We start from the raw sequence: 23,570 nt of genomic DNA, 5'->3' as shown, positions 1-23,570 counted from the left end.
AATACCCGTGCACATGAAGACTTGCATGACCATGGTTATCAGGCAGGCAGAAAGAAGAAAATCGCATCTTCTCTGGACAAGTGACTTACAAGTGTCAGACTCTGTGAACAGACGATCATTTTTATTGTCACATCACAGTAGCGCCATTTTCAGCTTGTTGACCAGTCACATCCCATTCCTGCTACCCATCCAGTTCTAACTCTCACATGCACAGGATTCTAAAACACTGTACAAGGCAATACAAGTCCACATTGTTTTGCATGCTACAGCTCAGCAATACCGAAGAACATGACACTAGCCTTACACCTTCATTGTATACATGATCTCTAGAAATACCCTGTCAGGCAATACCAGCTTTACAAGGATCCAGGTAGACCTGTAAAGTCAATACCAATTGAGTATGCATATTGGCAGTCACTACACAGCACGCAAGAATGAATGGAGTATTCTGCACTCTGTATGAACACTTTAGTAAACATCAAGAACATAAGAGCAGGCTCATAGGCAGAGAAGTCTCTGTTTATTTTAAGATCAATTACAAACATTGTGCTGACAGCAAATAGAGTGAATTTACACTAATCTTACAATCCAAGAAGTTAACCTGTAAAGAGAAACTTGGTAAAACAAAGAAAGCTATGCTGGCAGTTATTTTTTTAATGAACCCTAATCATCTTCTAAGAATGCCCACATTGGTGCCCTATTAGATTTTCACTTATTACCACGCAATTGAGACTTAGTAAACTACACTCATCTTTAAAAAGGTGTAAAACTACAAACTGGGAGCAAATATCGAACAAGACAACTCTCAAAGGAGTCTCACACTCCCTTTGATTTACGTATTTAAATGAACTTCAATATTCTCCAGCTGCTCAACAATTGTTTGTATGAATACATACTGACTTCTCAAATGGAATTTCAATTAATACTTAAGGGAATCTTTTATTCATTTTAGTAAATGAAATTTATTTGATTTCAAGAACCTGCAAGACCAATTAATAATACACTGGTTTCTTTACCGCTTATGATGAAAAATCTTTGAATGTTACTGTGTACTTAAGCAGTTCAAATTGTACTTGCTGTGCTATTTAAAACCCAGTAAGCACTATTTCAAATTTTGTTTTTAATTTAATCATATTTCTGAAGATCACCTACATACTGAATATCTTATTTTAGAAAAAAATAATTCACTTGAAATCAGACTGGTGAACAATGTTATGATTTTTGTTAATACATGAAAAATATTATAATCAACTATATTTCCTTTTATTCTTCCAGTGCTAGCTGCACAGCATCACTAACGATTTCAGAGCTTGTTGCACCATCTTCTTCCTCATCTTTACATTGTAGGCACATTTCTGGCTTTAAGTAATGTTTTGATAACCAGGGCTGGAAAAAAAAAAAGCAAGTAGTTAGTAAACGTTATCTTCTCTTATTTCTTAGCTGCAAAGACAAATGCCGTCAAGATATATTGCATATAGATAGCTTTTCCTCTATCACAAAAAGTAAATAATACGAGAAATACCTACTTCTATTTTATAACTTTACATTGTCAGTTGAGGTTTTTCCTGCTGAAGTAGTATGACCCCAGAGCTGTAGCAACTGCTCTCCAATTTGCGGATCTAGCTCCTAGAAATAAACAGAGAATTAGAGAAGTTTGTACTGTATTAAACTACGTGGAACAAGACAGATAAAGGCGATTACTTTCAGTTTTTCTGGAAGAGCTCATCCTCTTTGCTGTTGAGATATACATTGGAACTCCCTGCACAAGATTTTGTTTGTTTTAAATAGGGCTGAAAGAAAACAAAAGATCAGCCCAGTTTGTTTGAGCTTTCTTCCCATTGACAGTAAGACATCATTTTTTAAGAAGATAATTCTAACTGAACAGACCACCACTATACACAAGAACATTTGAATCACATATCCTGTGCCTTTCTAAAGATAAAGATCATTATTCTTTCTGTTTTAAGCTTAATTCAGTAAAGTGTAAACAAGTGATAGATTAGCTCTTTGTAGAATCATGGACATAAATAGAGAACAGTTGTGTAAAGATCCTTAAGACTCTTTCAGTCTGAAGAACTATTTGCAATAGAATCACAAAATCAACCGCTCAGGTTGGAAAAGACCTTAAAGATCATCAAATCCAACCATACTACCCTAACTCTAACAACCCTCTGCTAAATCATGTCTCAGAGTACCACATCCAAATGGTTTTTAAACATATTCAGGGACGGTGACTCAACCACCTCCTTGGGGAGCCTATTCCAGTGCTTAACAACCCTTTCTGTAAAGAAGTTTTTCTTCATATCCAACTTAAACTTCCAATAGCACAAGTTGAGGCCATTTTCCCTTGTCCGGTCACCAGTGAGAAGAGACCTACCCCGCTCTCGCTACAATCACCTTTCAGGTACTGGAAGAGAGCAATAAGGTCTCCCCTCAGCCACCTCTTCCCCAGACTAAACAGTCCCAGCTCCCTCAGCCTCTCCTCATAGGGCAGATTTTCCAAGCCCTTCACAAACCTCGTTGCCCTTCTCTGGACCTGCTCCAGTACCTCCACGTCCTTTCTGTACTGAGGTGCCCAAAACTGAACACAGTACTCGAGGTGAGGCCTCACCAGTGCCGAGTACAGGGGCAGGATGACTTCCCTAGTCCTGCTCACCACACCACTCCTGATACAAGCCAAGATGCCACTGGCCTTCTTGGCCACCTGGGCACACTGCTGGCTCATTCAGCTGACTGTCCATCAGAACACCAAGGTCCCTTTCCATCAGGCAGCTTTCCAGCCATTCCTCCCCAAGTCTGTATCTCTAAAGACATTCTAGCAAATCCCTGGAACAAAAATTGAAACATGAAAGGAAAAACACAGTTTTAAACTGTGGAATTAAATAATGATTGGACTGAAGACTAAACATTCAAATTAGCTTTAGGATGATCTCACAATATCCCTCAAGCAGCTGGATGTATAAAAATGTTTACAGCTAGAAATATCAAAAGTATCTTTCATTTTTCCTCTTACAAGATGCTACCTGAAATCCTGTTCCTCGAACAGGATGGAGATGCGCGGGGTGATCGCTGCAGCCTTCCTCCTCCACGCTGCGCAAAAGCAGCAGAGGTGAAGCGTGACCCCATTTCACACCGCAGCCATGCTGGGAGCGCGGAGGGAAGCAGATCTGCTGCCCTTTGCAGGGAAATGGCGCTTAAGCGTGCTTTCATTGGCAGATCAACATTTTCTCCCAGTCTGGTGTCATCTGCAAACTCACTGAGGTATTACTCAATCCCTCACCCAAATCATCAACTAAGATATTAATGCCAGGTCCAATACTGACCCCTGCAGAACACCACCAGTAACCAGGAGGATTTAACTCCATCCACCTCTGTGCTCTGGGCACAGCCATCCAGCCAGGTTTTCAACCAGCCAAGACAGTATATCTGTTCAAGCCACAGGCTGCAAGCTTCTCCAGGAAAATACTGTGAGAAACAGGTCAAAGGCTTTACGAACGTCTATGTAGACTATGTCCACAGGCCTCATGATGAGGATGGTCAAGTGAGATCTGCCTTTCATGAACTCATGCTGACTAGGCCTGATGCCCTGCTTGTCTTGTGTGATTGTACTCAAGACTATCTACTCCACGACCTTCCCTGGTACAGAGGTCAAGCTGACAGGCCTGTAGTTTCCCAGCTCCTCCTCCTTGCCCCTTTTTGAAGATGGCTTTCTTCCATTCCACAGACACCTTTTCCCATTCTCCACGACCTCTCAAAGATGATAGAGTGGTTGGGAAATCATTGCTGCCAGCTCCCTTAGAACTCATGGGTGCATCCCATTGGGACACAAGGATTTGGGTGCACTGAGTTTCCCTCAGTGATCTCTGTCATGACCCTCGTTATCTACCAGCATTAAATCACCAGACACACAATTGAAACAGATTTAGCTCAAGACAGACTTCAATGGAAATCAGTAGATGGAATAGAAATTTTTAAAAAGAGAGACTTGGTGCAAGAAAATATTAATTGCAATGTAAATTTCAAATTCTCATGAATGTGAAAAATGTGAAAAATGGAGATAAGGCAACATCAACCCCGATACTCCAGATTTCAGCATCTCTTTCTTTCCATTTCCTTTTTGGAGAGCACCAACACAGCAGATCATTTTCAGTACCAAGTAACATGCCAACATTTCCTTCCAATAGTACATGTGCTTTGGCAAATCATTACATGCCATCACCATAACAGCTGCATTTATTTAGACTTGTTCATTAGACTAACTTTTATGAACAGTTTTGTGTTAAAAAGATATATTAAGTTTTTGCAACCTGGGAAGGTTCAGTTTAGCCCTTTTTATAATGCAGCTAATACACAGCTTCACTTAACTAGGTCAGGTCTTTAACTTCCAATCAGAAACTATGTTGACAAATATCTCTCTAAACTAGAATTCATAACACAAAACATTACTGCATACTCTATACGTCATGAAGACCACATCCTCTGACCTAACAATTTGTGAAGTCAAGACAAAGTTGCTCAAGAATCATAATACAGCTTCCTAGTCTTTTACATTTTAGAAATTACTGCTAAGGCAAAAGAGATTTTATCCAAGTCTGTCGTGAGTCATTTATGAGTCTCTCAGCCCTAGAACTGCCGATGCATTGTAACTACTTATTCACTTACAATGTTAGTTTTTGACTGGAAAGGTAACTGTAGAAATCTTTTAGCTTTTTTTGTTTGTTTCTTTTTAATGGATAAATGTAGCTAATTCATTAAAAACAATCTGACAGATGTCTGAATGCAATTCAGCCTTTACTATTTGAGTAATAAGATAAGTTATCTGAGAAGGTATATTACAGAGAAGAATGAAGAACACTTTCCTTTGCCGTCATATTCATTTGCTTTTACACTAAACTAGAAAGTCAAAAACCCTAAGCAAAAATCTTCACCCTGGAGTCATCTACTGCACTCCCCTAATAATTGGTATTAAGTAAGCACCAAGTAAAGACTCACCTGAAAGTGTCCAGATCCTTGAACAGAAAATAAAGTAAACCAAGCTGCTCTTCCAAAAAGCTCTGTTTAGTTTTTATTCATTACTTGGCGTAATACACTATGTACCTTTCTGTTGAGAAATATCAAGATTTTGCAGATTGCTGCCTTTCATTAAAAGTACCAAACTGGCATACTCAGACTTCTTGGTGAAGGAGTTTTGGAACCCCAGAAAAATTAAGTTATGATGAAGTTTTAGTTTTCAAAAACTTTTGACTTTCAAATATTTTGACTGTATTCCTGCTCTCCACCCCCAGATTGTACTACAAACAGAACTTTTGAGTTAGTTCCATATGGATTGGCTTTTAAATGCATTTCAAATCTATTTTACATTTTTGAAGCACTTTTCAAAACAAGTATTCATGAGAAGCAGCAAACAAGCAAGAAAATATGACTCAATAGCCTTGACTAACTTAAATGTTTTGATGTTTGACACACCTCGAGTGTGTCCTTCTAGAAATTAATCCTTCTCAACTGTTGCCTCAACTACTTCAGGAAACACTGATTCTCTTTCACAGTGACTAAATTTTAAAATTGACAGACTGAAAAATTCTTAAGCCCTCCAATGCCACTGTATTAATACCTAGAGGAACAATAGTTTTACTTCTTAGTGATTGGTTTACTATTACTTTGGCTTTTTTACTATTTAAGCATACTGGGAGAATTATTGCAATAAAAACCACATGCTTTGTTAAAGTGTTTGTCATTAAAAGAGAAAACAGTAAAAACAAGGCAGGTAACAAAATAAAAAGCAAAACACAAAGAGAATCAGTATCTTGGTATATGGTACTATGGAAACAGAAGGAGACAGAATTCAAAGCAAAAACAATGAATTCAGAATTACTACATAATTCTTCAGATCTGTATTATGTAGTAGTTAGAATAAGAATCTAGAACACCTTCTCAGCTTATTATATATAGTTTTAGAAAAACTCTTCTACTTTGGATAGCTTTACCTCAGATTTCCTATTTTGCATAGACTTGATTTCAGCAGTGTACAAATAACATTTTAACTGTATTTAACTAATATAATGAGGATAGTTAGTCTAGGTTGTAACCTCCAAGAAAAAAAAAGTGTTATGCAGCTGTTAAAAATCAAAACACAAAGATCTTAATTTATCCATGTAATGCACAGCAGCTGTTGAAAGGTATCAGTGAATTTATTTCTGAAATTCAGAGTGGGTATCAGAGTGGGTAATTTATGAATACTACCTTTCCAGACATTGGAGAAGAAGGACTAGCACACGGGCTAGGATAGCAACTGCTGCCTGTAGATTTCACTGATGACTGATCTGACTTCTCATCTGATGTTCGTTTGGAAGGCAAAATATTTTTTTCTTTGTATCTTCTTGGCTGATGAAATGTTGGAGGTGCAGACTTCCTTAGAACTCTAGAAGTAGAGGTTGGTACCAAATGGTGTTAACATACAAGAGTTTGGCAAGCAATCACAGAAATACTTACGTATACACATCAGCATATCACATAACTATATGCATTACAGAAATTACAAACTATATCAAACGCTTTAAGAAATGTATACTGCTCATCATGCATCAGTTTAGAACATCAAACCTCTTTTACTACTTTCTCTCTGAGATCACAATTCATGAACATTCTTGACTGTACTGTCATACAGCAGGCATACATATGGAACCCTTATCAGTGAAATCACAGCTACAAAGCAATACAAGAAAACACCAATTTCCTTTTTTTTCCCCCCTTTTTAATCCCTAACTAAAATACAACTGGAGCTTTTATAGAAAACAGGGTTCTTTTAGCTGTAACTTTTCAAAAGCTTACTTTTCAGCATTAGAGGAATCATCAGATAATTCATTTTCTGCTGAGCTGCTGGTTGACCTCCAAGTAGGTGCTGAAGGAAGTTCATTGTAAGAAACAGGCCTTGGCCTCTGACCAACTCCTGAAGGCTGCAGCAAACCCGCAAACTGTTCTTCAATACTTAAAACAGATATAATTGTTCTTATAGTTATTTCATCAGCTTGAGACCAAGGTTTAGAAGGAGCTCGCATACGGCGCAAAAGTAAGCTATGCCACTTCAGTTTGAGTTGCATCAGCAAACCAGCAACCTGTAATGAATACAAACTGTTAAACACTAATGAAAGTTAGATCACACAGGTACAGTCTCTTTTATCAGGCAGTATCTGGTATTCTAGAATGAACAGAGTGCAAGCCAAAGGGCAATATTAAACCACCAGTAAAGCAGGGGAAAAAAAAAAATTTAAAGAAAGCTACTAAGTTCTTATCAATGGAAGTAAAAAGGCACTTTAAGGTCATTACTCGAACTTATTATTTCAATTAGCTCTGTGAGAAATTCAAAATTATACAGTAAATTTACAAAACTTATTTTTCACTTCCACTTTTTTCCTATAGTAATACAGACTAAACAGAGAGAAAAGAAAGTATTACATGATTTTTAAGGAAGAGTTTAATTTCTAAGGGAGATCATTTTCTTACGCAAACTAACTCAAATGACAACATATTTTAAAAGACCAGAATTTAACTCCCATATTATCTAAAAACTGTTTTGAACTCTTTTTTAAGATAGTTTTATTACTGCATCTGAATTTTGAATGTTCCATAATCCATTAATAATTCCAACTCCTGAAAATATTCAGAGCTTCTCTGTACATTACTTACTTCAGAGTCCAGTTTGAAATGGAGCCATTCATCTAGTTTCAGTAGTGCCACATTGGATCTTTCGTCCTCCATCCCACTATCACTGTCATCATTAGATACCCTACTTCCTGAATTAAACATATATAAAACGAACATTAACATTTCTATACAATCGTCACTTAGAGGTAAACTACTCAATAGCATAATGCATGAAATAACAGTTTTCCTTCTAAATTAAATATTATATTATTTCACCTATTTTTCAAAGAAACATTTTAAAATGACATTTATTTGCTATGAATACATCTCAGTAACACATCTGCTCATCTGCATTTGCTTCAGTAGAACTCCAGTACCCAGAATTCCTGAGGGTCCTGTTACGTAAGCACCCACATTCATGACTCAAGCCACGTAACAATTTGTTGATAGATACTGATGAAGGTTATAACACAAACTTTTGGCTTGAAGCTCCTTGCAAAATCACACACTGCGCTATGCTTTATTTCCTAGTAAAACACCAGATCTGAGTAACTATGAATATATATTTGTGTATATATACGCACTATTAAATTGGATTTTCATTTCTAGAAGTAATTCTTGATTTCTATTAAAAAACTGTTTTTTAAGGGTCTTGCTCCTTGGCTATTACAAGAAAGATTAAAACTGTCTCTTATTTATATTCAAATTCTAGGAAATAGGTGGCAAAATAGATTAACTTCTATTCCTATACCATCAAACTTAAATGAAAAAAATAAATGAAAGTTTCTTTGTACTTCATTTCTTCTTACTAATTGTCATTAAAAGTAGAACTTAACTGCTAACCTTTAAAACGCATTTTCCAGCTAGAAGCAATACAAATATTTTGCTATATTATTTCAAACTGCTATTTAGTTTAAATAAACTGGCTCAAGCTATTAAATGAAATGGTCTGTGGAGGAAAAAAGTGTGCATGTTACACTTTTTAGTACCAATATTGACAACACACATTTCATAATATCATTTGCATTCCTTATTTCTAACTACACTTTATTACAATTCATGAGACTTCAGGACTACGTAACTACAATTTAAGGATATTAATCTGTTCTATTCATATATATGACTTTAAGTAATTTAATATAACAATACTGGCTTTCCTTTCTAATAGAAAAATCAATATTGGTTGCTACAGAAATACTACATAAAAAAGCTGTAAATTATTCTCAGAGTTTTACATCTTACATCAAACTAAGCACTACCACAAACTGTCCTCTGTGCACACTACTGCCATTCCCAACATCTCAGACAAGTTCTTTTGAGTTGGAACAAAATGCTTACTGCTACCTTGAAGTTAAAGCCCATGTTAGTCCTGCCTTCACAGCTGACCAGACTGACTTCTGCTATTGGATTTACCACTTAAGTACTGTTGAGGGGCAGGAGGAAGAAAGCAAGAAAAACAGAGCAGAAACAGAGTAACTATTAGCATCTTCTACAATCTAGGGACAACTACCACAGACACAGTTCAGAAAAGCTTGTTCTAAAGCTTGTTACTTTACTTATCTGGGGAAAGTGTAGATTTATACCACTGGGTGCGTCCACCGCCTTAGAGTTTATAAAGAGGCCAATACCATTTCACATCCAGTCTAGATTCACCTTGTTAACCCACTACACGAAAGCCTATGCAAATCAGGGTATTCTCCAGGAAGCAGTAGTCATACTCACCCAGCCTTGCATTTCTTGTAAATTAACTTCAGGAATTAAAACAATGGCAGATTTTCAAATTATGAAAATCAAGTTTTCTTAAGCAGAACAGGAAGGGTTCAAAGCTGCTTTGGATGTGGTTGGTACTGAAGCACAGCACCTTTTGGCACCTGACTGCCTGTATGGGGCTGGATGTTCGAAGGGAAGGTCCTCTCGTGCAACTGATGCTATGTGGATTTAAGTGGATCACACGTAAACAATAGGCTCAAACAAGAAATTCTAGGAATCTCAGAAGTAATTAAGGACTAAATTGGAAGGCAAAGATTTCAGGCTATCACCAGAAGAGGAGGTGACGCATGCTGAGGAAGTTCCACTATAAACTGCCAGGAAGTAAGAAGAAATATCTCTTGTCCACTGATGGATCCTGTCACACTGTGGGAAAGCATCAGGAGTGGAAGGCTGCAGTAGGGAGTCCAACACAATGAGCTGAAAGGTTAAAAGAACAGAGCCAAATTTGCAGAAGGACCATCCAGCTGGCTTTAGACATTACTGAATGAAAGAAGAGGACAGTGCTCTACCTCTACACTGAATCCTGGATGGTGGTAACTGCCCCGTGAGGGTGGCTACACCAATGGAAGCAGAAGAACTTGCAGAAAGAAGGAAACTCGCCTGGGCCACTACAGAACCTACATTTCTTGCAAGTTCATTTTTAATTAACTGCAAATAAATTAACAAGGTAAAGGAGAATTAACTATTACTTAAGAGTTCATGGAGTAGCTGCCTAATCATACTTATGGAGAACTAAGTCAGAAGGGATTTGCTCAATTTTAGCAAAGTGATTATAGCTCAGGTAACGTTCAGTAGTAACACAGAATGGCTTAGTTTGGAAGGGACATTACAGATCATCTAGCTCCAAACTGCCTGCCATGGTTAGGATTGCCAGCTACAAGGCCAGGGATCCATCCAACCTGACCTTAAACACCACCTGTAATGAAGCATCCAAAGCTTCTCTGGGCAACCTGTCCTAGGGCCTCATCCGCTTCTGAGTAAAAAAAAAATTTCTTCCCAGCATCTAACCTAGATCTCCTCTCCTTTAGTTTGACGCCATTACATCTTGCTGTATTACCATCAGACAGCATAAAAGTTGGTCCTCACCTGCTTGTAAGCTCCCTTCAAGTACTGGAAAGCCACAATGAGATGTCCCCAGAGCCTTCTCTTCTGCAGGCCAAACACACACCAACTTCCTCAATCTTTCTTTATAGCATATGCGCTCCAGCCCTTTGATCATCTCTGTGACCCTCCTCTGGACCCAGACCAACAGCTCCGCATCCTACCTGTACTGAAAGTCCCAGGGTTGGATACAGTACCGCAGACAGGGCCTCACAAGAGCCGAGTAAAGAGGGACAATCGCCCTCCTCACCCTGCTGACCACCCCTCTTTTGAATGATATAGCTGGCCTTTGAGGCTGCAAGAGCAGACTGCTTGCTCACATTCAGCTTTTTGTCCATCAGGACACTAAAGTTCTTCTCTGCAGGCTGCTCCCACTGAGTTCTTCTCCTAGTCAGTATTCATATCTGGGACTGCAGCATCTTGCACTTGGCTTGTTGAACATCATCAGATTCTTGCATGCCCACTTTTCAAGCCCGTCCAGGTCCCTCTGGATGGCATTCCCTCCTTCCGTTGTAGCAACCGCACCACTCATCTTGATGCTATCAGTAAATCTGCTGAGGATGCACTCAATCCCAGTGTCTGTGTCACTGATAAAGACGGTGAAGACCACTAGTCCCAAGACAGACCCCTGGAGGGCACCACTCAAAAGCAGCCTCCAACTGATTAAAGAGTCACTGACAATAAACCTCTGGCTACAACCTTCCAATCAATTCTTTATCCATTTAATAGTTCAGCATTCATATCCGTATCTCTTCAATTTAGAGACAAGAATGTGGTGTGGGATCATGCCAAAGGCCTTGCACACGTCCAGGTAGATACACTGGTGGACAGTGGAAGGACAACTAAAGGAGCATTCCATCACAGAAGGCCATCAGAATGGTTAGGCATGATCTGTCCTTAGTGAAGCTGTGCTGGCTGTCTCAGATCATCTCCTCATCTCATATGGGCCTTAACATCTCCTTCCAGGAGGATGTGCTGTTTGCCAGGCCCACATTCCTCAAGATCACAAACTTGACCAGGGCACTGTCACTGCAACCCAGGCTGTCTCCAGTCTTAACCTCTTTAATGATCTCTTCTACACTGGTGAGCACCAGGCCCAGAAACATTTCACCTCTGGTGAGTCTATCCAATACCTGGAACCAGAAGGTTATCATCAATGGACTCCAAGAATCTCCTGAATCATGTGCAGTTTTGCTGTGTTGCTTCCCAAAAGATATCTGGGTGGTTGAAGTCCTCCACCAAGATGAGATTCTGTGAGCACAATGTCTCGAGGCTGAAGTGAAAAAGCCTTGTCAGCAGGCTCCCCATGATCAGATGTGGCCTGTAATAGACCCCAACCACTAAACGTTTTTTACTGGTCCAGTCCTAATTTTAACACACAAGCTCTCAATCCTGTTATTACTATTTCTCAGAGGCAGTTCTTCACAGTCTATCTACTTCTTAACAATAGATGGAAACTCTTCCACCTGTCCTACCTTAATTATAGTATTCCAGTTATACGAATTATCCCATCACGTTTCTGTGATAGCAGTAAGATCACAGTTTTCCAATTGCACCACTATTTTCAATTCCTCCTGCTTACACAACACTGTATACATTGGTGCAGAGGCACTTCAGCTGGGCTTCCAGACATATTACATTCTTGAAGGAGGCCTCCCAACAACCTGTGACACAAATCTGAGGTTCTTGCCCCGCTGCTTCCTAAAGTAGCAGCATTCCATAATTTCTCCCCCACTTACATCATAAACGTGCAAATCTTAGAGGAAAATATTCTGTAAATCTACTTCTCTACTATTCATAACACAACATGGTGCTGAACTGTTCTCAGATTAGTGTAACTTACAAGTAATTTACAAGTAATTATTCAAATATTATCTGGGACTTAACAATGCCTGTGTTCAAAATTTTTTCTGGTTAACTAATCTCAGACAAATGAAAGCAAACCTGTTTCTGTCCAGTAAAGACATAAATGGTTTAATATGGTATGTTTTCATAAATATTATAGCAGTAAGAAAAGGAGATCTCCTGAGGTCATTCTTCAATAGCATTGTACCAGGGATGCCTGAGACTTCACCTGGAACGTATCTAAGTAATCAGTTACAACTCAAGTTAGAAATATGGGGAAGATGAAACAATATTTGATTAAAAAGTAATTTTTCAGAACGGATGACTAGTAATAGAAAGAAAGCATAAAACATGCTGTTTCTGATCAATTAACATCTACAAAGAAATCAACCCTTTAATGAGAACAGCTCTGTAGACTAAGAATATAGATCCCAATCCTTGTCACATGTTTCATAATCTTTACCTACAGCAGAATATAAGGCCAAGGTGGTAGTTATTTCTGACAGTACAATGAAGAATGAAACTCCTAAAAAGTTACATTCAAAATTAGCAAGATGTAGCACTTAATGTTCTTTTAAAAATCTTACATATTTAGAAGATTACTTGTGTGTGCCTGAGGCACTACTTACAGAACCAGAAAACTACTCTTCAATAGCTACAGGTACTGTAGCTTTGTAGCTTTAAGGATTCACTAACGCATGTATTACATAATCTTGTGAAAGAAGCTTTCTATGTCACATACTACTATATATCCAATTGAAACATTCCAAATTCAAAATCCCATATACCTCGAAAGGACAAAGGCTCTTGCAAAGCATTACGTGGTAACCTAGCTGGTCCAGAGAAGAGTGCCACAGTGACAGGTGTTACAACTGAACAACATCTGATATTTGCTATCCTGTGAGCTCTTGTCATTTCATCATATATAAGCCAGTCAGTAGGGAGTGCCTGAACAGCTGCAGCTTGCCCATTTGATGGCGGAATCTGCACAAGAGCAATCGAGAGACTAGGCTGTTTTAACCTCTATTTGTAATTAAAATAAATTTAAACATTTATCATTTTAAGCATATAAATATGTGAACAGATATACACACAGCAAAACTCAATCACATTTCAGAAGAACATTCAAACATCTCTGAAGCTAAATCTTTTTTCTCCTTGTACCTAGAAATTTGAGTTTCAGAGGAGAACTTCTTGTTACTATGATCAGAGATTACTGTATCTCTAAAACAGGTTTGTAAGAAGGGTATTTTGTTGTTTTGTTGTTTTTTTTTAATGCCATATTATCTTGTCCCAATGGAAGGGTTAAGTGAATAAAATTCTGGTGAAAAAACAGTGTCTTTAAGCCAGTGCTTTATTTTATCAACTGACAGGAAAAGTATTTTTTAAAAACATAATGTCTAAAAACAGGCACATGCAGGCTTCTTTAAAGTACTGACGAATTTAGAGGTACATTTCTAAAACTCCCTTAAGTTTGACAGAATATATTTGAATCTGCAGTTCACAAAAAAAAAAAGAGTAATACTTCTTACCTTTTTATATTGAGGCTGGCTAAGAACAGATGTAGGATGAAATCGCACTTTCTTCTCTTTCGGTCCTGTCAAAACCAGGTTTTTCCTGTCCACATGCATTAGATTGGGATACATCCCAGCCACTAATGCAGCTTTAACGACAGCCCAGTTTTCAGAGTTAGCATTAACATCTCTAATATCAGCACCTCCTCTGGCTCTGACAAAACCTGAAGAGGACAAAGAAATTACACTGGATTGCATATTCATATTTTTGTTTCTAAAAAGGAATTTGAGACAAAAGGTGAAATAAACTATGTATTTGTTGCATTTTTCACATTGCCAACTTTAACAGCACCAAGAAAAAAAAAACCACCTGACTGAAATACTTCTTGATGTTTTATACTAACACAAAACATAATTCATTCTTACAGTAAAGATATCTCATACAGAAATAAATTAATAGGACATAAAATTTAAGGCAACATTTCACATACGAGTCATATCATATTTCTTACAAAAGTGAAATATGGACATATGAGGGTATTTTCACTTTGACTAGCATCTGATTCTGTTACCAGCCAGAGTGCCTCACTCTAGCATCTTCACCACGCTCAGAAAGTACATGTCCATTTCAGATTAGGAAAGGAAAATAACATCAGTGAGTACTATTCTCATTTCAATCTACATACACTTGTATTAGACTGAATTCAAAAACTATGTTAAGAAAAATCTGAGCTACTTACCTAAAGCTCTAAGCTGACCAAGTAACTGTGTTCTCATCCCTATGATGATTTCCATTGTAGCTTGAGAAAGAAAGTTTTTTTCACAGAAGACTCTCTCCCAGCCATCACTTCGTGCCTTCTGCCATGCCTACAAAGAGTACTTTTTTAGCTAAACAAATCTATAGGCAAATTTGAAAACAAGAAAATGCACTTAAATACAGTGACATGTTAATAAAAAGAGGGCAAAAACAATTCTCAAACTGAAATGTATCAAATCATTTCTCTAGTCAATTACTAAATTTTGCTTACCCAATTCTCTACATTAACTTAATCTATCTCCAAATTGTTTTCTATCCTGCTAAAATGGTAATGGTCGAAATTTAGGTTAAAAAATATAAAATTGAAAAGCTGAAAACAATGTTTCCTTACAACATTATTAATTAATTCAAGATAGGAAAGCTGCTACACAAAAAGAACCTTTATTCTCTAAGGACTTGCTCTAGTCAATCATTTCACATCCAGTGTTATAGGTATATCATTTACTTTTGTACTTAAGGTACTATTAGTATCCTTTCTGAAGATGAAACAATACCTGGAAAGCCCTGAGGAGCACCATATGGTCACTAAATGTTCCTGCAGCTAAGCGTTTTCTGCACAGCATAGCTGCACGCTTTTGAGAGGCCACCGTAGGTAGAACAAAAGGGTCTCGATATGCAAGAGTGCAAGCAATAGTGAGAATGGGATCCAGGCACTTCAAAACAACAGCACACAGCACCATTTTACCAAGGTGTGGCTCTACTGGTAATTCAGCAAGATGATAACCAAGTTCAGTGAGGTCTTCCCAAACATCCATGGCATCTATTTTCTGATAATAAAACAGTAAGTGGGGGGTGGGAGAGAGAAGAGCATAGATAAAAATAATATACAGTGAAAATAGAAAAGATGTGAATACAATACATTAAAGACTTGTTCTGACTACTAAGAATGTAAGTCAAACTCTGTATGAAGTTTGAGACCACATTCTTAAGCATTCTTTTCCGTTAACTTGAAAACATTACAAAAATGGAAACAGACAAAAACACGAAGCATCGTTAAGTAACTGAACAGTCTCAAGAAACACAAAACTCAGAAATATATGTTGCCACACCTGAAGCACAGAAGCAAATACAATTCTGTCTAGATCTGTATCTATGCTGACCTTGAGCATTTCTATGGCGTTTCTCACAATTAAAGCTGGTGGAGGATCAGGAGCTTTCATGAGGAAGTCAACAACTGGGCAATTAACTGGAGCCAGTAGTTTTGTGTGTAAACAAAGCTCCTACAAGTTAAAAATCAAAAGTTAAGATTACACGGAAAAACTCCTACTGAAATTGATAACATGGTTAGACATTAATAAATATATTGAAGTTGTAATTCATAAGAAAACACATGCCTGAAGCGGTATTCTTCGAAGTTCTGGAGTCTGAAATTCCAACATATTCTGAAATCGGAGCCTGCTGAAGAGATGGAAACAGACTCCAGGCCGACAGCGCCCAGCTCTTGAATATAAAATATGGTAAGCTGTTAATTACAACATCTTTTAAAAAAAAGAAGAAATGCAAAAAATTCACAAAAACAATTAACTCCCCCATAAAACATCCCACAGACATGGAACAGAAATGTAGAAGCATATGTAAGAGAAAGATAAAGTTGTCATTTAGCCAAATGTGAAGCAAGAGGCTTCTAGAACATGAACTACTTTTGATGTGATAGAAATTTGTTATTATGATTTAACCCTAACACTGAAAGATTTAGAGAAACAAAAACATCTGAAGCGGTTTGGTTTTTTGTTTTGTTTTGCTAGCCCAAGGTCAATCCAGATGTTGTTTTTGCTATAAGGAATACATTCATTTCTTCCTCTGGTAAAAACCCCTCAACATGCCCCAAAGAACCAGGAGTCAATCCAGAGTAAGAAGTAGAACAAGGACTGAACAACTGAGTGAGGGGACAAACAGCAAACACTCACAGGCAGAATGAAATCCCAGCAGACTAATACCAATACTGTAGTAGCAAACATAGTTAGTGTACTTAGCCCTCACCCAGCACTGGGAAGAACAGAAGTCAGGAATTTGAGAAAGTAATGTAGGAATTAACGTTCAGTGTCTCTTCTAATAGAGTGATGAAGCAGTATGAAAAACTTGTAACAGGCATCCCTTTTCCCACAGTAAAGTAAGCAGTGTAAAATCTGAAGGACCCAGTGGGCGCTGGCACTACATAGGTGAAAGGCTAACAAATTCCTCCATGGAAGAAAAACAAACCTACTGTAAAGTTTTGGGAAATTCCCAAGTCACGTTTCTATCGGGAAATCACTCTATGGAAGTATATGCTGACCCTTGCTTTTTTTTGCAGAGAATTAATACTGGCCATTGTCAAACACTATACCGGACTAGAGTAATATCGTTATCCAACACTGCTCCTCTTACATTTAGTACTTTATCCTTAGTGTACAGGGTGGTGGATGTTTGCAAGATAGAAATACGTACAAAGTATTTATTACCTCCCCCTTCTCTGGATAGCACTGGCTTTTGAAATCCACACAGTTTTTAACATTGTAACACAACTCAGTGCATCAAAAGACTTCTAAAAAAGAAAAGCAAGGAAATAAAATCAAGATTTAATAGGGTACATGAAAGAGGAATTACTAATGACTTAAATTGACAACAGATGTTCTCCTAAAAATTATACTAAGCACGACTGATTTCTGGCACACAGTTATGTTCAAAAATACTTTGTAGGTGAATTTATGCCACCTCTTTCACAATGTCTTTGTGCTACACAGTTTTCTAAATCAGAAACTTTCTAGGTAAAGTCAAGAAATGATGAGTTCTGCTTTGCATCACGACAGAAAGCAAAAATATGCTATTATACACAATTAAGTTTTGCTCATTTCCTTACTTGGAAATTACGTCCTAGTTTTCCTGCATTTGGTGCAGAAATACAAAATACTTGTATTAATACAAGAACTTGGTTGATTTGCTGTGTTTATATCCCATGAAATCTAATAGTTTCTATTCTATAACTAAGTCCTGAGCTGTACTTTAATTATGTTATCTATGTTTATTTCACAAGTAACCAGTAAAGGGGCATTCAATATATCATGAACATTTGAAAACTTAATATTGGATTACACCTGATTCAGATACAATAAAAACAACAAAGGGAACTCCCAGTATTCTCTAACTTCCAGGAAGATGAGGGTCTAAACTAATGGACTTTCTTTAAAATACAAACAGAAGTGACGAGTTACTTTTGTATTTAGCAGCAGCTTTTGCAGGGTTTTTAAGAAGCTGGGTCTCATAAAACAAGTTTTTTCTTCATCTTTATGATTTGTTATAAAGAAAAGGGATGTCAAAACTTCGACAAGTTTTGTTACTTTACACATACCAGGTTTTCAGCTAATAAAAAAACACTACTTCTCCAAAAATCACAGCTTTGTATTATTATTTTAAAATAATCTTAGGAAGTTTACTCCTCCCCAGTCATACCTCTTTCATCTTTCCCGAATCAATAACAAATACAACATCACTGACTGTGATACTGGTTTCTGCAATATTAGTAGAAAGGATCTGCAAGCAAAAAAACATTATAGTAACTGTAAAAAGCAAAGATTACATAGATTAGTATCTGAAGAAGTCATCTGATACTTGCTATTTTGCGGATGCCAGGAGGTGGAGTTTTAAGCACATTCTTCTGATCCAAAGTTTGCATATTTGAATGAAGCATGAATACTTGGTATCTAATGCAAAACAAAGAGCAGTTTTTAAGTATATTTAAAGGAAAAAAAAAATAAACCTAGAGACAATCATTGAAACTAGAAGTTTTACCTGTGGGCATTATCAACAAATCTCTTGTCATCAAAAATAATACGGTCTCTCAAGCTAACTATCTCATCATATCCAGGAAGAAATATTAAAATTGCTCCTAAAAAAGAGAATCAATTTACAACACTAAACCAGACATTCTCTTAAAATATATAAAAATACAAGTTAGTACCATGCACACCACTATCCAGAAGATCTTCCCTAAATAACAAATAATCAGAAGTTGAATCCACAGCAAAAACATGAGACTGTTTGTGTATACCTACCCCCATCAGAACTATTGCAGATGTTGTAAAGTAAGTGCATAATCAGCTCCAGATCCACCTTTTCATCATCAAAACTGTGATGATAAGCTTTCAACAATTCTCTGTCCTCTGTTCCAAGGTCATTACCACTGGCTTGGACCAGAGAACTTTCATCCAGATTTCCAAATTCCACTGAAGCACTAGAACATACAAAAATACACATACAGTTGCTTCCTTCAGGTTTCCTTTGCATTCAGCCATCAATTCAAGCTTAGATCAAGACTAAGATGATCACATGTAACGAATTTTTAAGTCTAAACTGCAGCAGAACTGCATGTCCACAATATTATAGACTTGAGAATATCCTACAGAGCAGGTGAACTTCAGCTGTTAGCATTAACTTTCCTATATTTCATCAACACATAACCATAAGCAAACCTGAGAAAAAGTATATACATGTATTTCTTTTTAACATTTTACCTTTTTTTTTTTTTCCATCTGCTAAAGGAAAAACATTTAAAAAGAGTATTTTCCAAACACTTCTCTACCATCAGCTCCTTAGCATTCTGGCTGTATGTTACCTGCATACAAAGTTATTTTTATGTAGGTATATAATGCATCAAAAACACAGAATAAAACACCATAGATATGCACTATTTTCATTTCAGATGCTTACTTTGGAAACATGGTATAGAATCAGTATGTCCTCCGTATATGAGGGCTGCTCCAAAAGTAACGCATCCTATTTTATTACACTGGGCAGGGTCAGAAGCAGATGTTGGCAGCAGAGATTGAACCTTACTGCCAGTATTCCATTACATTCTTCTGTGTAAAGATGGCATCAGAGGGGAAGTCTGATAAAACGACACCTGCTGCAAGGCTGTCTTGTTGAATTACAAAAAAAAACAGAGTTTTCCTCATGGCTTGCTGAATATTTGTGGAGACCAGACAGTGGGTGTTAGTAAAATGAGGCAGTGGCAGGTGCATTTCAGCAGTGGCTACAGTGATGTGAAAAAACAAGCTAGGTGCTGGACAGCCATGCACAGCTGCCATACCTCAAAATGAAGGGCATCTTGATCAGCTCACCCACGCAAATCAGCTAACGGTGTTGAAAAAATAGTACTTTGTATCTGAGAACTTGCACTACCAAGTAGTGTTATTTGCTCTTCATATCTGTCCTCATTTCCATGGAAGTAAATAGGAGGCATTACTTTCAAAAGTGACCTATATATTTATGTAAGTTACTATGACTCATTTCATCTAGATATGGAAATTCCAACTATGATGACATGGGACAAATGCTACTGATAGAAAGAAGTTTGTACAGCATATTTATCATACGAGTTGTGTTAAAAAAAAATCACTATAATGCTGAACATAATTTTTTTTTTTTAAATATGCTTCCAAAGAGTTCCAACTCCCAATCTTGTTGTTTAGGCCATATTTTAGAGCATATAAAATTAGATTGTTCTAATTAAAAGGTGGGAGACATACTATGTTAAACAACTGTTTTAGCAAAGCAGCCATAGCTTACCTGTAAGATTCCAACAGGTCAACCACCTCTGTTTGTCCAAAGTGCTTAGCCCAGTCTAAAGCCATCCTGAAAGAGTTGCACATATCTTTATTATTTATCACTTCAAAAGATATGTATGGGCAGCACCTTATATGAGATGACAGTTGACACAACGCGCTGTTCTTTCATTTCTGTATTACTATTTAAGCAGTGCCTTTACTCATGGATCCAAATCTTCCCAAATGCAAAAACATGTACAATATGTATAGTAAATAGCTACATGATTTTTAAATAGTTGCAAATTTTGACCAAGTATGAATGCTACCTTTACACAGCAATACATGCAAACACACAAACAGGAAGGAGTAGAACGCACCATTCCTTCAAAACACAAAATCAATGCACAAACTAAGTCATGCATTTCTAAGGTATCCTTTTATTAACTCCTTTAAATAAACTTGAGAATTCATGCCCCAGCTGTTTTTCTCCAAAACATCTAAAAATGCTGAACTTTTTGATGCCTAACGGAAACCATTCTCTTCACAAAGTAGATCATTCTGTTTTCCTTTTAAACTGCATTCCTTCTCTAATTTTTCCATTAACAAGACACCTAGAATCCAAATTTTTACCCTTCCACACTCAATGATTTACAGTAGCCCCCCGTCTCCTAAAGATAAATTCATGGTCATAAAAAATCTGAATTTTTAGATATTAATACGGATTTTCTTACATGCTACAATATACTTGCAGTCGTAACACTGCAAAGACCGTTGCCCCTGTAGTATACTTTTTTTTTTTTAAACCTCTATAGGTTACTGTCTTAAAGATTACAATAATCAAGCGTTTTGAGTGTAATTAAATCTATCAAGAAAGATTACCATCTTTTCCTAATCAAAGGTTACATCAGGTTCCTTGAAAGTAGAAGCATATAAACCATTTTAAAGACTGCTTGTGAATTATTTTAGAATTTATGGAAAACAATCTGATGAAACAAGCTCTACATTATTATGACTATTAAATCTCACTACCACCTACAGCGTTCTGATAAATCACTGAATTAAAAATTCTGTTACATGTCTTAAGCTCTCATTTTTATATTGGGAAATAAATCCTTCACTTCATCTGTTTGTTTTTACCAGCCATTGGATGATTTGCAGTGGACACTTGCTCCCATATTGATCAATTGCTCTACTTGACTTAGAAAGCCTCTCCCTGAAGCGATCATTAGTGCAGTTGCACTGGTTTCACTATGCCTATAGTCAACTGAGAAGTAAAACAAATTAGCAAAAACAATACACACTTTTTTTTTCCCCATCTGAACAAAACATGAATATGCTTTCAAGATCTAAACCAACAAAATTTTATTTCTCCCCACCCACCAGTCAATTCACGTGAATTTAATATTTCTAAAATAGTATTAACTTATTTGTCAATACTTCCAAACAAATATAGTAACTAATAAGTGAACAGTTAATGAAATGCGTAATATATTCATTTTTTCAAATAGGCAAACAAATAAAAAGTAACACTTGAAAAGTGATAATAGAAAATCAAGTCACTTTGTGATTTTTTTCCTCATGTAACAAGATGAACAAGAGCAACTTACCACTGACATTTTCAGTTAAAATGAAATGGAACAGCTGAGCAAAGGAATCAACATCTTTATGTAACCAGATGTCAGAAAGACAAGAATCCATTTCTTTTATCAGCCATGGTTCAAGACAACTTGTATCTCTCTCAATCTGAAGAACAAGATTAAAATGATGAATCTCTTCAAGAAGTTCTTTTGTGCTTTATTCCCACAGATGAGGTACTAAGAAATCTAGGTTTTAAACAACTAGAAATACAGAATTAAGTTATGAGTTAATGTATTTATGGTATCTTGTGCAAGTACTTAAAACAGTACCAGACTAACCACTTGATCTAGAAAAACTATTAAAAAACATCACAATGAAAAAGCATACTTTAGCTTTATTTGAGAATAGTAAATCCTAATTCTAAAAATAAGGAAAAAATGTAGAACATGTTAATATTCTTCTAGAAACTCTACAAGAATAATATCAAAAGACTGTTTGGCAACGGAGTGGATGTCAAAGATCATCCAGTTCTAATACCCCAGCCACGTGCACAGTTGCCACTGTCTGGATTGGGTTACCCAAAATCCCATCCAGCCCTACCTTGAACATCTCCAGGGATGGGGCATACACAGCCTCACCACTCTCTGAGTAAAGAAATTCTTCCTAATGTGTGAACTAAATCTATCCTCCTTTAGTTTAAAGACATTAAGCCTTGTCCTAACTCCGTACCTTTTGATAGAATCCCAGCATCATCTTTTCTGTAAGCCTCCTTTAGGCACTGAGGTCTCACTGTAACCATTTCTTCTCCAGGCTGAATAAGCCCAGCTCACCTAGACTGTCTTGGAAGAAGGGATGCTTTAGCCCCTGTTCATCTTTGTAGCTGCCTCTGGACACATCCCAACAGGTCCTCGTCCCTCTGATATCTAGCAATAAGCTCAAAATCTTCACTAAACTGACACTCTATCTAGGGAAGGTTGTTTTTCTTAGATAAGCAAGACATCTGGAGCCCAGAAACAGCCTCAACATTCCACAAGCCATGGGGAGGTATATGTGATAATTATAAACAGTTTTTTGTAAATAATTTCACTGACCAAATATGGGACCTGACCTACCCAGCACATAAGTCTTTTTTGGCCAGATACCACCACCCTGTGGAACCTCACAACCACCAAAGACCATCTGCAAGAATCCCATATTAACACAGCACATGCATAGTATTTTATTACAATATATATATCAATTTTCAGAATAGGTGAGTGCTTTGCAGAAATTGTATGAACATTCAAATGATGAATGCATGTAATCTATTTAATTTCAATTCTGTTGACATGGTTGACTTTGTAGGCTGCAATTGCACATTTTTTTTTTGTTAACATTGTTTTTCTTCTACCAGAACTCATACACTTCTTTCTGCAGAACTTCTTTCAATTCATTCTCCACCCAGCCTGTACTCACATTTGGGATTGTCTTACCTGAAGAGCAGGACCTTGACTACTGCATTTCATGAGGCCTGCATGGGCTCAACTCTTGAGCCTGTCAAGGTCCCTCTGGAGGGCAAAATTCACTCCAACATGTTGACTGCACCACTCAACTTTGTATCACCCACAAACTTGCTGAGATGCACTTACTGCCACTTTCCACATTACCAGCAAAGATGTGAAACAATATCAGCTCCAATACAAGCCCCTGAGGGTCAATACTCATCACTGGTCTCCACCTGGACATCAAACCATCGATTGCAACTATCTGAATTCAAAAAGCCAATTTCTGTTCTGAGTATCCAAC

General features: G+C 37.1%; 1 protein-coding gene across 5 annotated transcripts in view; it reads right to left on the bottom strand.

Moving 5' to 3' along the window:
- Nucleotides 1-498: 498 nt before the first annotated feature.
- YTHDC2 (YTH N6-methyladenosine RNA binding protein C2) overlaps nucleotides 499-23,570 on the bottom strand; it is a 36,014-nt gene continuing 12,942 nt past the window's right edge. The window contains exons 10-28 of one of the 5 annotated variants that reach the window (XM_019610567.2): nucleotides 21,815-21,950; nucleotides 21,345-21,471; nucleotides 20,230-20,295; nucleotides 18,717-18,895; nucleotides 18,454-18,550; nucleotides 18,278-18,365; nucleotides 18,115-18,195; nucleotides 17,127-17,209; nucleotides 16,023-16,128; nucleotides 15,789-15,908; nucleotides 15,183-15,455; nucleotides 14,612-14,738; nucleotides 13,890-14,095; nucleotides 13,146-13,341; nucleotides 7,684-7,790; nucleotides 6,829-7,112; nucleotides 6,241-6,418; nucleotides 1,527-1,626; nucleotides 499-1,386 (exon numbers count right to left, since the gene is read on the bottom strand). In XM_019610567.2, coding sequence (XP_019466112.2) covers nucleotides 1,534-1,626; nucleotides 6,241-6,418; nucleotides 6,829-7,112; nucleotides 7,684-7,790; nucleotides 13,146-13,341; nucleotides 13,890-14,095; nucleotides 14,612-14,738; nucleotides 15,183-15,455; nucleotides 15,789-15,908; nucleotides 16,023-16,128; nucleotides 17,127-17,209; nucleotides 18,115-18,195; nucleotides 18,278-18,365; nucleotides 18,454-18,550; nucleotides 18,717-18,895; nucleotides 20,230-20,295; nucleotides 21,345-21,471; nucleotides 21,815-21,950 — 2,547 coding nt within the window. In that variant the 3' untranslated portion in view covers nucleotides 499-1,386; nucleotides 1,527-1,533. Of the gene's footprint in view, nucleotides 1,387-1,526; nucleotides 1,627-6,240; nucleotides 6,419-6,828; nucleotides 7,113-7,683; nucleotides 7,791-9,035; nucleotides 9,065-11,645; nucleotides 11,834-13,145; nucleotides 13,342-13,889; nucleotides 14,096-14,611; nucleotides 14,739-15,182; nucleotides 15,456-15,788; nucleotides 15,909-16,022; nucleotides 16,129-17,126; nucleotides 17,210-18,114; nucleotides 18,196-18,277; nucleotides 18,366-18,453; nucleotides 18,551-18,716; nucleotides 18,896-20,229; nucleotides 20,296-21,344; nucleotides 21,472-21,814; nucleotides 21,951-23,570 lie in introns of those variants that run through there. The other 4 variants (XM_019610568.3, XM_085212866.1, XM_085212864.1 and 1 more) reach the window with 4 other exon arrangements.

This window comes from Meleagris gallopavo, chromosome Z (assembly GCF_905368555.1).
Source record: "Meleagris gallopavo chromosome Z, MGAL_WU_HG_1.1, whole genome shotgun sequence".
In the NCBI taxonomy this organism is placed as follows: Eukaryota; Metazoa; Chordata; class Aves; order Galliformes; family Phasianidae; genus Meleagris; species Meleagris gallopavo.
The sequence above is the reverse complement of the archived record's forward strand: the minus strand, read 5'-3'. Positions and strand labels throughout refer to the sequence as shown.